The sequence below is a fragment of the Tyto alba genome, unplaced genomic scaffold (genome assembly GCF_018691265.1).
Source record: "Tyto alba isolate M040663 unplaced genomic scaffold, T.alba_DEE_v4.0 Super-Scaffold_39, whole genome shotgun sequence".
NCBI classification, from domain to species: domain Eukaryota; kingdom Metazoa; phylum Chordata; class Aves; order Strigiformes; family Tytonidae; genus Tyto; species Tyto alba.
This window is the reverse complement of record NW_024881314.1, coordinates 357803-370096: the sequence shown is the minus strand read 5'-3', so window position 1 is coordinate 370096 and position 12294 is coordinate 357803. Positions and strand designations below refer to the sequence as shown.

General features: G+C 51.5%; 1 protein-coding gene across 1 annotated transcript; it reads right to left on the bottom strand.

Moving 5' to 3' along the window:
• Positions 1-2662: 2662 nt before the first annotated feature.
• P4HB (prolyl 4-hydroxylase subunit beta) lies at positions 2663-12056 on the bottom strand. The gene is given in 12 exon segments (XM_042802573.1): positions 2663-3722; positions 4225-4271; positions 4274-4310; positions 4761-4942; positions 5166-5286; positions 5946-6146; positions 6575-6700; positions 6987-7091; positions 10030-10167; positions 10389-10522; positions 11265-11471; positions 11851-12056. Coding segments are annotated over 12 exon segments (1533 nt in total). The 5' UTR covers positions 11999-12056; the 3' UTR covers positions 2663-3635.
• Positions 12057-12294: the final 238 nt, after the last annotated feature.

Genomic DNA, 12294 nt, shown 5'->3' with positions numbered 1-12294 from the left:
CTCGCTGGCCTCGGAGCGCTGCTTTCTCCTCTTCTGCTCGTCGGGTCCCTCCTCGCTACCAAGGCGCGATGGCACCCGTGCTGCCGCGCTCCCTCGGTGCCCGCGTCCCCGGTGGGTGCAATCCCCCCTCACCGGCCGGGGAGCGGCGGCCGCCGGGCTCTGCCCACGCTCCCGTGCCGCATGCAGGAGATGGCACTGGGCACCCGCAGGTCACCCGCAGGGCCTTGGCCCAGGACTGATGGTTCTCCAGGGGCGTCGCATTATATAGGCTCCCGTGGGCTATTTTGAGGACATGCAGCTCATGCTATTTGCCATGATACGTCGTAATCGAGCCGCCCAGGCCCGTAGCTTCCCACTTTTGGGCAGAAGTTGGTGTCTCATCTTACCATCCACCTGTTGATGTGCCCATCGAAAGGGTCAAATCCACTCTTGCTTTTGCATGGATAGCCCTTCAGAGGAGCCCAAGGACCTGAAAACAGAACTTCCCAGCAGCAAGCGGTCACACATACACACACACACGTGCCAGGGCAAAGACACAAGCACCAAGCAAGGGGAACCAGCCGCTCACGTACTGACCAGCCAGCGCAGCGCAGACGTGCCGGAACTATGCTGCCAAATACATTCAGAGCGAAGTCACTTTCCTGTAGTTGCATCAGACGACTTGAAAGGAGCGTAATGAGCTGTGCTGCCCAGCACGACTGCGGGACAGCCTACAGCTAAGCGTGGAGAACACCACCAGCGCGTTGGATATCCTCCGTGCCCGTGCGAGGACAGAGGTGCTGCTGGTGCTCCTGGTGCAGGCGCAGGACCAAACGCCTGCCGTGCCAGTTCGTGGTGCTCAGTGTCCTACTGCAGACTTGGAACCAGCTGCTACGTAAGGGCAGGCTTCTCCAGAACAGCCTCAGAAGAAGAGCTGAAGAACAGCACCACCACCAGACAATTCCTGCATTTGTTACTCTCCAGCTGTAGCTGTCAAAGGCCCTAAAGGGACCATCTGTCAAAGAGGAATCTTTCAGATCCAGCAAGGGTTCAAGCAACAACTGCTCCTCCATGCTTTTCCCCAAAGTTTGGTCATTTCAGACACAGGAGCATCTTGTGTTCTGGCTTGTGCTGATGGGGATTGTCCAGGCAGGTGTGTCGGGAAAGAATCCCTGCCCCACACCGGGGGTCACAGAGATTTCATCCTGCCCCTTCTGCAGCAGACCCTTGTCCTGGCCCCCTGCCAGCAGCGAGGCTGACAGCTAGGTCAGCCACACACCTGAGAACTGCCTGCACTTGTTTATCTTCTGGCAAACGCATCGACCTTTTTACCGAGGCGCTCTGCTCAGGGTTACATCAGACAGAACGCCCTGCGCTAGGCAGCTGAGTTATCTGCTGTGGAGACAGAACGCTTTTAGCCTGCTTTCTTGGAATGGCAATTAGGTGTGTACACAAGATGACTCTGATGGAGTCCTGCTCTGCCAAGAGGAGCCCTGGTGCATGGGAAAAGCTCCCCTCTGAGCTGAGCAAGGCAGGTCTCGGACTGTAAGCAAGCAGAGCACCACTGCAGAGCTCAGCCTTGTTTACACTTCAGCTGGCTCCACAAAACGAACCTTTTGAGCTGAGACCCAGCCAGCACCTCGCAGCAGAACTTCTTACTAGCAGTGCTCTCTTCCCAACCCAAGGCAGCTACCACTAACCGGCCCTGATACCGACCACCAGCGCAGGGGGACAGCAGGGGCAGCCAGGCCACGCTAACATCCAGCCCCCAGCCCGCCCGCAGACCTGCGAGGTCACAGCTCTGGAGCGAGGCACCTTCAGAGACCCTTCTCCACACAACCGCAGGCAACAGCCAGGCACAGTGCAACCAACTGCTGGGGCCTGTTCTCTTTGTAAACGCCCTTTTCTGAGCCCAGAGCAAGCGACTGCCTGTTCAGTCCCAGTGCTGCTGCACCAAAGGTTTGAGCTCATGACAGCAGGACAGGGCCGGGGCTCTGCTCCCAGGGGAAGCCCAGGAGGTGGCTGGAGCTGCGGACAAGCCTTGTACAGCGCTCCTGTTCCACCACCCCAGTGCACCCGTGTTTAGTGACTGGCACCAGGAGCCTGCTGAGGTGCCCTCTAGCTCCACCATGCCCTCCCTTGTGACAGTTATAGCATATTTTCTTACAAAAGTATTTTCAGCAGCAAGTGACTGGTTTGGAAATAGCAAATGTAGCTCACTGGATCATGTGAGCCTGACTCGCAGAGCGAGAGGCAGCCCCAGGTTTCCCTGTAGGCAAATTCCTTGGTTAGTGGTTCAAGAGCAGCGAGCTCCTCTCACCTCAAGCCAGCTGGCAGAGACGCTGTTCTCAGAGGCCAGGCCAGTGTCTGCTCACTGCTAATAGGGCTGTTGGGTGTCTGTCTGCCCAAGCTGATTTACTCTGGACATGACATGGTCATATCAAAGTTCCTTTCCTTTATAGACAAGGCAATACAAATATTTTTAGGTTAAAGTACCAGAAGCCACCTGCAACTGGAAGCATTCAGTGCAGTTTCTCTCAAACATGTTTGGTAAAAGTTTGAGAAAGCTGACAAACACACACCATTTTGGCAGAGTCCCTTGAGAATCAGTTAAGAACCCTGATCTTTCAGGTCAGGTTCAAATATTTTCATTCTATATTCCAATAAAGACAAAGAGACATAATAGTATTAAAATCTCAACTTTATTTGGCCAACAAATTCAAGTTCCAATGTTATTGTAGCGGAATGCTAAGAACGAGCCTGATGCAGCTCAGGCCTTTGAGGCACTCCCTTGTTCAAGTTCCTCCCTAAAACCCAGTAATTGCAAATGTCCTGTTTGATCTATTTTTATCAGGCCCTCCCACACCACCCACCTGCCTGGTCAACCCATTCAAAATAATGCATGGAAAGTGATTGCAAGTCTTGCATTTGATCAAAAGGATGGCAACACAGCTACGTCTCATCTAAGCTGGTGAGCCAGCGATCACCTCTACCCTCAGAGCCTGCCACAGCCAGTGCACACAGTATTCCACACTTCCAGGTGGTTGGAATAGTCATCTCCAAGTGTCTTAAAGCAGAGGAGAAAGGAAACATCTAGCCAGCATGAAGTGAAGCACCTTCATATATACCTTTCACCAGGGTGATGTCATCAGCCTACTGCTTCTTTCCCTACATATATTGAAAGCCAATTCCAGGGAATTACAGCTGAGACCATTAAGGACCCTGCCAGGTGCAGAAATCAACTATGGGCTTTAGTTTTAAAAGAAAAGGAAAAAAAAGCTTTCTTGGAAGATGTTAGTGGCAAGGCTCCAGAATGTTGGGCCATTGAACTCGTGCTACCGCTTCACAATCTGCTTCTACCCAGAAGAACAGAATACTTCAAAAAGCTGTGTACAAAAAAAGTACATCACAATAAAAAAAAAAAATGAGCCCAGCTGGCTGGGCTGGCTACCTAGTGACAGATCCCTTCTGAAAAGTGAAAAGAAAGTCAAGTGTACAGACAAGTGAGGGTAAAGTGTTACTTTAAAGCCAATCCCTGGATTTCCAGTCATTCACCTTCTGCTTTAAATCTTAATGGGTTTCTGACTCACTGGGCTGCATAACAGCAGCCAATTTAGTGTCTGATTTTTTTGGGGTGATGTAGATCAGTCTTCTCTTTACAATTCATCCTTTTGGATTTTCTGCTCATCATCATCACCTTCCTCAAGGTCTGTTTCTTCATCCGTCTCCAGGTCCTCCAGATCCTGTGTAGGTTAAAGACAGCTACTGGTTTCTGCCACATTAAGCAGATTCAAAGTGAAGCACATAACAGCATCTCTAATCTGTTCGCTGTTCTCTTCTGCCGTGTTAACAAAACATGAAGAGACTTCTACCAAGAGCTCCGAATTTGGGACATTCGGGATTAGAAACCTCTGGAAGCTGGTACCTGTAACACCCTCCACCCCAGCAGGGGAGGATCTTCCAACTAGATAACTGCATGTAATGTTCATCCTGCTGCTCAAGTTCCAGGTGCTGAGCAGGAGTTCTAAACAAAGAACAAACCTTAAGTACTCCAGCAGTTTGCACAACCACCAGAGAGACAGCTTGTGCAAACTTAGAGGGTCTATCAACTGTTTCCGTACATTTGCCCTTCCTGCCACATAACCACCCAGACTCTTATTTAGGACTGAGGATTCAAGCACAGCACCAGATCTGACCCATGTTCCATATTCTGAAGGCCCAGAGTACTGTACTAATATTACTCACATCATCAGCTGCTGCCCCATCCTGACCTCCACTCTCCAAGAATTTTTGAAGCCTTCTAGTGTCCTCTCCCCGTTATAGTCAATTACCTAGACAGGAAAAAACATCAAGACAATGGTTGTGGGCACCCACAGAACCACACCCCTGGAGAGGAGAATTCTCTTTCTGAGCAACAGTTCACATGCCAAGCAAAAGGGAATTTAAAAATTCACCTTCACCCATATGAGACGAAGGAAAACAGCTCAGCCACTAGACTTCAGAGATCACTGCGAGGAAAGAATAGCCTGCAGATGAGCACACTGTCGTCTGCTATGCTCCCTCTTTTCCCCATTTCCCACTTCCCAACCCCACCAAACTCCTTCCTTCAGCCCAGCCCCCCCCAAAGGGTCTCAGATGTCCTGTAGACTTCATGTGTTCCATCCCTACAGAAGGGAGCACCCTCCCAAAGGCCTTGGCCAAAATAGAACTCAAGCAGGCAACTAAGTATTTCTAGTGCTCCCTCGTTATGCCGTCTGTATAAAGGTCAGCTGCCCTCTTACATTTCTGCCAGAGCCTGCAGGGAAGAACTTGAGTGTAGGGAAGCTGTGGATTTTCACTGCCTCTACTTCATTGGCTGTTGAATCCATCTTGGCAATGACAACGTTCTCATGGTCCCTGTAGGTCTCTCCCAGCTTGTCCCAGATAGGAGCCAGCTGCTTACAGTGACCACACCAGGGGGCATCTGTTAATTACAAAAAAACATAGCTAGCACCAACAGCCTAATGAGTTACGACCACTACACCCCTTTCAGCCCCCGTGCCCAACAGTTCACACATCTTTTCAACTGATGCACTCCCTTTGCGGGCCAAGATGCTACAAAATGCTTTCCCCCTAATCCTGGTCACGCAGTATTTTGGCACTCATCCATGCCAGTTACTTGGCATCCGCTGTTGAAAGATACTTACAGAACTCTACAAAGACATTCTTATTCTCATCAAAAGCAACTTCTTCAAAGTTCTTCCCAACTAGAACTTTGACAGGCTGCTTGTCCCAGTCTTCAGGAAGATCTTGACTCATCAGGTGGGGCTGGAATAAGAAGTGACATGGTTTGCTACAGAGCTGCTTGGAATGTGGATGCAATCACATATCCGGGAAAACCCAAGTTTAACTACCCCCCTCAGTGCCTCAATCATAGGCCCTGAGCAATCGGATGACTCAGTCACTTCCTCTTCTGCTTACAGAAAGTCTCCTTCCCACCCGAAGCAGGAATAAGAGGTGCTCTTGTGCAGGGAGAGCTGCAATCGAGCTCTTTAGGAAGGAAACAATATTGCTCACGGCTATCATTCCCCCCAGACTGAGTTGAGCTAAATAGTCACTCCTGGAGCAAGTCGCATATGGCAACCTCCAGCAGATTAGAGCTGAAAGCTCTTTAAATGGTGCCACACAAGATCACACCCTCCACACTGCTGGCAGAAAGAGCAACTGGATAAACAGCAGAGTTACCACAGAAGCAACAGAAAGAGCAGGCTCTGACTGTACTCTGGTGCCAGTACATAGCTTGCTCTCCTACAGTCTTCAAGCCCCAGTAGTTTTGCCTTTCATTTCTCAGCACAAAGCCCACTAGATAGTCTGTACATTAGTTGGAAGGCTTCTCTCCAGACGACTCGCACAGCTCCTCACAGGGAGCATTTTTTTATGCATCCATAGCCAGGAGGTTTACCACCAGCAGCATTTATTTTCATTACCTTGATCTTGCCCTCCAAGAACTTATTACAGAACTCTTTGATCTTGTCTGCTGTGAGGTCATCTGATTCAGGTTTGTATTTGGTCATTTCTTCCTCCAGGGTGATCAGACGTACAGCTGGACATTCTTCTTTCTTTAGGCCAAAAAACTCCAAAATCCTCTGGTTGTCACTGTGGTCACTGTCTATGAAGATGAACAGGATCTGTGGAGGAAAAAGTCAAAGGCGTTATGGTGAAGACTAGTACCTCTTGGCTATCAATACTTTACAGACACATTTGCCAGTAGCTGAACTGGCCCCTCTTCCTTCTCCAAGCCCATTAAGGGGACACCCTGTCAGAGCACAAACGCTGAGCTGCAGCAGTTCAAGCAGCATGTGCACAGACCAAACACTGACATTAAAACAGGTCAGATTTACATCCGCAAGAAGGAAAGTCAGGAGTTAACTGCTATTCCTTCAACAGTTGGGCAAGCCGGTGTGTAAGCCAGTGAGTGACTCAGTCACCTATTATCAAGACACAGGTAGAACAAGCTAACTTCCAGTCCTCCTCCACAGCTGTTAAGTGGATATAGACAGACAGTGCTACACTTCGCTGCAGGAGGTGGTCACTTAATCCAGGAAATCCATCTCACCTTCCCTTTGAAGCTTCCAGCTGCACTCTTGAAGTTGTCCAGTTTCTCTTGATAGTCAGACACGCTTTTTGGCAGGAACAGCAGAATATGAGTCTTGATCTCTCCTCCAAAGATTTTAGGAGCAGTCTGAGGAGTAGAAAATAAGCTTTATATTTTGAAAGAGGGGTAAACTGGTGTCAAGACCAGCTTGGCTCCGCTATTCCGACTACACCACGGGAGCCTCCAATACTACAGGACTGATTTGAACAGCAAGCTTATGCCTCTTTTCCTTTATGTTCTTCACACTTCTCCACAAACCCCAAACTAGAGTCAGCTCCAAGATAAAACATGAGCATACAACCTACAATTTCAGTTTGGTCATATTCATACAGTAGCTGTGGGAAGAGGCCTTACCAAGTATCTAAAGACCTACCTGTTCCGTGAACTCTATGACCAGAGGCAATGAATTAGACTTGATGAAGTTCAGTAAATTATCTTTTGTTAGGTCCCCTTCAAAGTTGTTACGGCCTTCATCAAACTGCAAAAAGATATTCTGGCATTAGAACACTACCATATCCCTTGCAAATCTCTTTCAAGAAATAAGATGCATTCACACCAGAGTCGCTGCCCCAGCAGATCTCAGCTGCACTTGTTCAGAGCAGACTGCCATCTCTCAAGGTCACCACATGTTCACATAAAATCTGGACTGAGGTGTTCATCTTCCTGGCAAGCAAAGCCTTAAATTACCCCCTAGCAGCAAAAGGTAAGCAGCAACAAGACAGTCAGCTTAGATCTTGGCACTGCTCTGCACAATTATGAAGCAATTTGTGAAACAGGTTGCCAAGAAGGACTTTTAGCAGCTGCCTCACAGCTTTGTAGAAGGCACTGCCAGAGCAGAGGCAGCTTTCTGCTCTGCAGGAACGAGCAACCTCAGACCAGACAGCACTATGAAAGAAATCTGACAGCAAAGCCCAGTATGCACTGCAAGTAAATAGTAATTTACTGAGCTCTGCGGGGATGTTTCAGTCTCTATTGTTAGAGACAACAGCATGTGTTTAACACACACATCGCACTAGAGGTGCCAGATCCCTTTTTATATTAGGACATCACCTGTATCCCTGACCAGGATTCTCAGAACCCTCTCTGGCAGCCTGGAAAGGGAACAGCTGTAGAGGACCATCAAGGTTAAAGGGAGGATGTGCAGGGTAACACAGCAGTCCCATGGCAGGGCAGTGCTCGAGTTACAAACAGAAGCAGGAGTGGACTCGGATAGCCTTCTCTCAGAAGCAGCATACCAGTCTCAGTTGAAAAGCTGAGCAAAACACGTAACATTCAAGTATTTACAAAGTTAATTTCCAAAGAGTATTGAACATTACCTTCGCACGTTCAGAACAGTTTGAGTCTTTGCAAATCTGGACAACTCACATAATAAGATGAGAATGACTAGCCAGCAGACTCTCTCAGCCTAGACCCAACTAACTGCAGGAAGCTGAGCTGAAGTCCAGCAACATAACTGTTGGTAAAATAATCTTGTCTGGTTCTTATGCCCTGGTATTTGGTTACTGCTGGTGCTCATTTCCACCTGGGTTTGGGGTGGACACATTTGAGAGCTCTCATGGCACTACCATGACACTGCACTGAAACAGGAACAAGGAGGCAACATTCACAGGCTGAAAGGCATCTCACCTTCCTTCCACATAAAACAGAGCACTCCTGCAGCACCCCAGCCCTCCAGGGGCTCATAAGCTGCCCTTCAGACCAAGGTTCCTCCCACTCCTAACACACCCAACAAGCTGCTGGGTGCAGAATTGCTTTTTATTCCAGATGGACCCAAGCCGACCACACTTATGGAAAACAGCTTGAAAACTCCTTTACTGTTAAAGACTGGTCCTGCCATTGTCCCAGTTCTTCAGAAGCAGATAAAACCATAACAGAGCTGACAGGACTTGAGGGTTAGAGGACAATACATCAGATCAAATCAACAGAAGTCCACTCTACAGAGAGCTAAACATGAGAAAATGCACAGATAACTAAATAAAACCCAACGTAGTAACTGTCAGTGCTGTAACCTGACCGCTCTAAAGGGATCTTCTATATTGCCCTGCTCAGAGCCTGATGCCGATACTCTCCACAGCCCCAAAAAGACGGTCAGTTTTAGAGGAGCATTTCTATTACTTGGACTTCAGTGTTCACCAAAGAACATGAACAAACGTTGAAAACCCCCTGCAAACAGTTATTCCAGGCTAGCATTACACACGAATAGAGCTTACAGAAAGATTACATACAGAAAGCTATGCATGCGAGAAGAGCAAGATATAGGTAATAATTCAGCCAAGAAAAAAAATACTGCTCCCTTCACTCACCCCAACTTTTCTAGCTGGAAAACCCTAGCATTTTGAACTCATTAGGCAAGTAATTTACTTGCACCCTCAGCCATACTGATCTGAGGGACCTCTGAGAATTTAAGTCTACAAGCTTCTAGCACCACAAAAAAAAACCCTACAATTTCAGAGGGGTAGTGGAACGATATGCTACTTCAGCTGAACAAAGAATGAAATAATCATTCATTCAACTGCTCAGTCTGTCTTACATCAAATTGGTCAGACTGATGACCAGTTAAATTGTAGATTTAACAAGTTTGAACCCACAGCAGTTTTATGCCCTGCCTCACTACACCCATGTGTCCAGTACCACCAAGTCTAAGGAACCCCTACTTGTCTTCTCAAACCTAGATTTTCATCCCAGTGACTTGGATTTTAATAGTAAAAGACATGAGTAAGTTTATCTCTGATTCTGTAGATGGCCAGCTTCACTCTGCACATAATCCAACTGCCCCAGCCTCATCAGATGGAACTGCAAATCCTCTCACGAGCTTCACTGGAATCACTACACCGCAGAACCCACAGCAATGCGAGAGACAGAACAACTCTTGAACGCAGCCGTCAACTGACTGCAGCAGACATCCGTATCGAGTATGTTTAAAACCAACTTTTCTAAGCCACAATCAAACATAGAGAGAGCACCACGGCAAACCATCAAGAACTTGGCTGCCGTTCTGTTTAAGACCTTCAAAGTTCAGGGAAGGGCGCAGGAGGCCTCACTAGTTACAGCCATGAATATTTTAAAGATTGTGCTGACCATTACTGCACTGCAGCCAGATATCAGAGAAACAGGGAAGTGAGTAAAGCAACGGTTTGGACCCAAAGCCCAGCAGCACCACACTGGGAGACTGATGAGGCTTCCCTCTGCCAACTGCGGGCCCCTCTGCTGCTGGCTGTGTCCCACAAAGGGACCCGGGGCTCCATCACCCCACAAAGGGGCTGCAGGGTCTGAGGCTTGGAAACAGCCAGCTTGGCAGCACAGGATATTTGCTGTTTTGTCCAGGACTGCTCTCATTTGAATCTGACCAGTTAAAGAAAAAATAAGAAGAGGCAGGAGACTCAAGTGCAGTGCTGATGCTTTGCACCATCCAGTACCTTCTTGAAGAGGACCACGCCATCCTTGCTAAGCTGGTACTTGGTGAAGACATCGGCACTGGAGGAAATCCCAAAAGGAATGTCATCCACAGCTTCTGCTGCCAACAGGAACTCCTTTGCAGTCTCTGATGTGAAATCCTGGAGAATAAAGAAAGGCATCTCACATGGGACACATCAAACTGAAGCATAAACATCCCAGGGCTTACCAGCCAGAGAACCAGAAGATCAAGTAAGGCAGGACAGCAAGTGTTTCACAACTTACAGAGAACCTTCCCCAGCTGTCAGGTCCCCACGGGGCAGGCAGCAGGGAAGGCCCTAGACATGCACAAGAGCCTCTCAAATGAAAGCATGAACTCTACCTTAAAGAAACCAATCACAACCACTTCACTGGAATCCACTAACGTCTCTGCTGCAGCAGCATCTGTCAGGGTAGTCGCAGCCGGGCCTGTGCGCTTCTTCAGCCAGCTGACAATATCATCAGCTTCTCTGCCAGCTACACCAGAAAGATAAGAACACTAATTCACTTTTTCCCCCCTCCGACTAAGTTTGAGAACACAAACCCCCTGAGCTCTGAGATAGTGTTCAGTAGCTGTCAGAGGTCGAGAAGAATCCAGATAACATTTACGCAACTTTTCCTTTCACTCCTCACGTAATTAAGTTAATCCCCAATTGTCAAGTCAAGGTACAAGGGGCTCCCAGGAATCCATTCTTCTCTTGCTTCCAGCCCAAGCATGTTTTTAAACTTTGACCAGCAACACAGCACTTCTCCAATATGCTAGTATTTTTCATGCAAATGCATCGCGTTTTCCATTCAGAATCAGTATTCTGGACATTACCCTCAGCACCCAGCACAACGTGGCTTGGTTTAGCTGAATTCTGCTTGTCTTGGCTGTCCTTGCAGTTCTACCTTACATCTCATGTTCGCCCCTTTACCCAACCGCCCGAACTTTTCTCAGTTCTGGGCGCTACGTTGCTCAAGTCAAGCCAAGCGACAAACCAAGTCTGGAGAGCTTTGCTTCCCCACGCAACCCCCGTTCCATCTGCTCCAGCTGACAGGAGGGGCTTCCCCGACTCCAGGCGAGAAAGCCGGTCGCAGGCAGGCGGCTCCCTGGCACCCGGCGCTCCCGGGCCTCGGCGGGGATGGACCTTGTCCCGCAGCCCCGGCGCGGGCGGGAGCACGGGGGCAGGTGCCCGGACCCGCCGCCACGTCGCCGCCCTCTGCCCCCCCGGCTCACCCGTGTACTCCTTGGGCGCGGCCCTGTCACCGTTCCTGAAGAACTTGATGGTGGGGTACCCGCGCACGCCGAACTGCTGCGCCAGCTCCGACTCCTCCGTGGCGTCCACCTTGGCCAGGCGGATCTCCGAGCCCTCCGCCTTCAGCTTGGCCGCGGCCTTCGCGTACTCAGGCGCCAGGGCCTTGCAGTGCCCGCACCACGGGGCGTCTGCGGGACGGGGCGTCAGCACGGCCGGACCCCCCCGCCGCGGCGGGGGCAGACCCCAGACCCCGGGCCCAGCTGCCGCCGCCACCCGCTCCGGGGGCCCCGTCCCCGCCCCGGCACCTCCCGCCCCGGGGGTCCTACCGCCCGCCCCCCGGGGGCCCCGTCCCCGCCCCGGGGGTCCCGATCTCCCGGCGCCTCGGAGGAGTGCCGTGTGCCCACCCCCCGGGGGCCCCGTCCCCCGCGGCACCCCCCGCCTCGGGGGTCCCGCCGCCCCGGCGCCTCCTGTCATCCCCCCCCGGGGTTCCGGTTCTCGCTCCCCCCGTCTCCTCCCGGGGGTTCCGTCCCCCCGCCCCGCCCTCGGCCCCGGGGCCGCCGCACTCACAGAACTCAACGAGCAGGTAGCGGTGCGCAGCCAGCGCCTGCTCAAAGGAGGCGGCGCGCAGCACCAGCACCCCGTCCTCCTCCTCGGCGGCGGCGGCGGCGGGCGGCAGCAGGCAGAGCAGGGCCAGGAGGGCGCGGAGCCCGGCCATGGCGGCGATGGCGGCGGCGCGGGACGGGCCGGAACGAGCGTGCGGCCGCGGCGCCGCCTCCGCTTATAAACCCGCCTCCCCCGGTCGCCACCGCGCCCCATTGGCCGCGCCGCGCCGCGCCGCCGCCCGCCATTGGCCGCGTCGGCCGCCCGCACCGCCGCGCCGCTCCCATTCGCCGGCGCGCCGGGCCACGCCCTCCGCCCGCCGCTGCGGGTTGGCCGCCGGCCGCGCTCCCCGCCCCCCGCGCCGCCATTGGCCGCTCTCCCCGTCGCGCCGGCCGCCATTGGCCGGCGCCG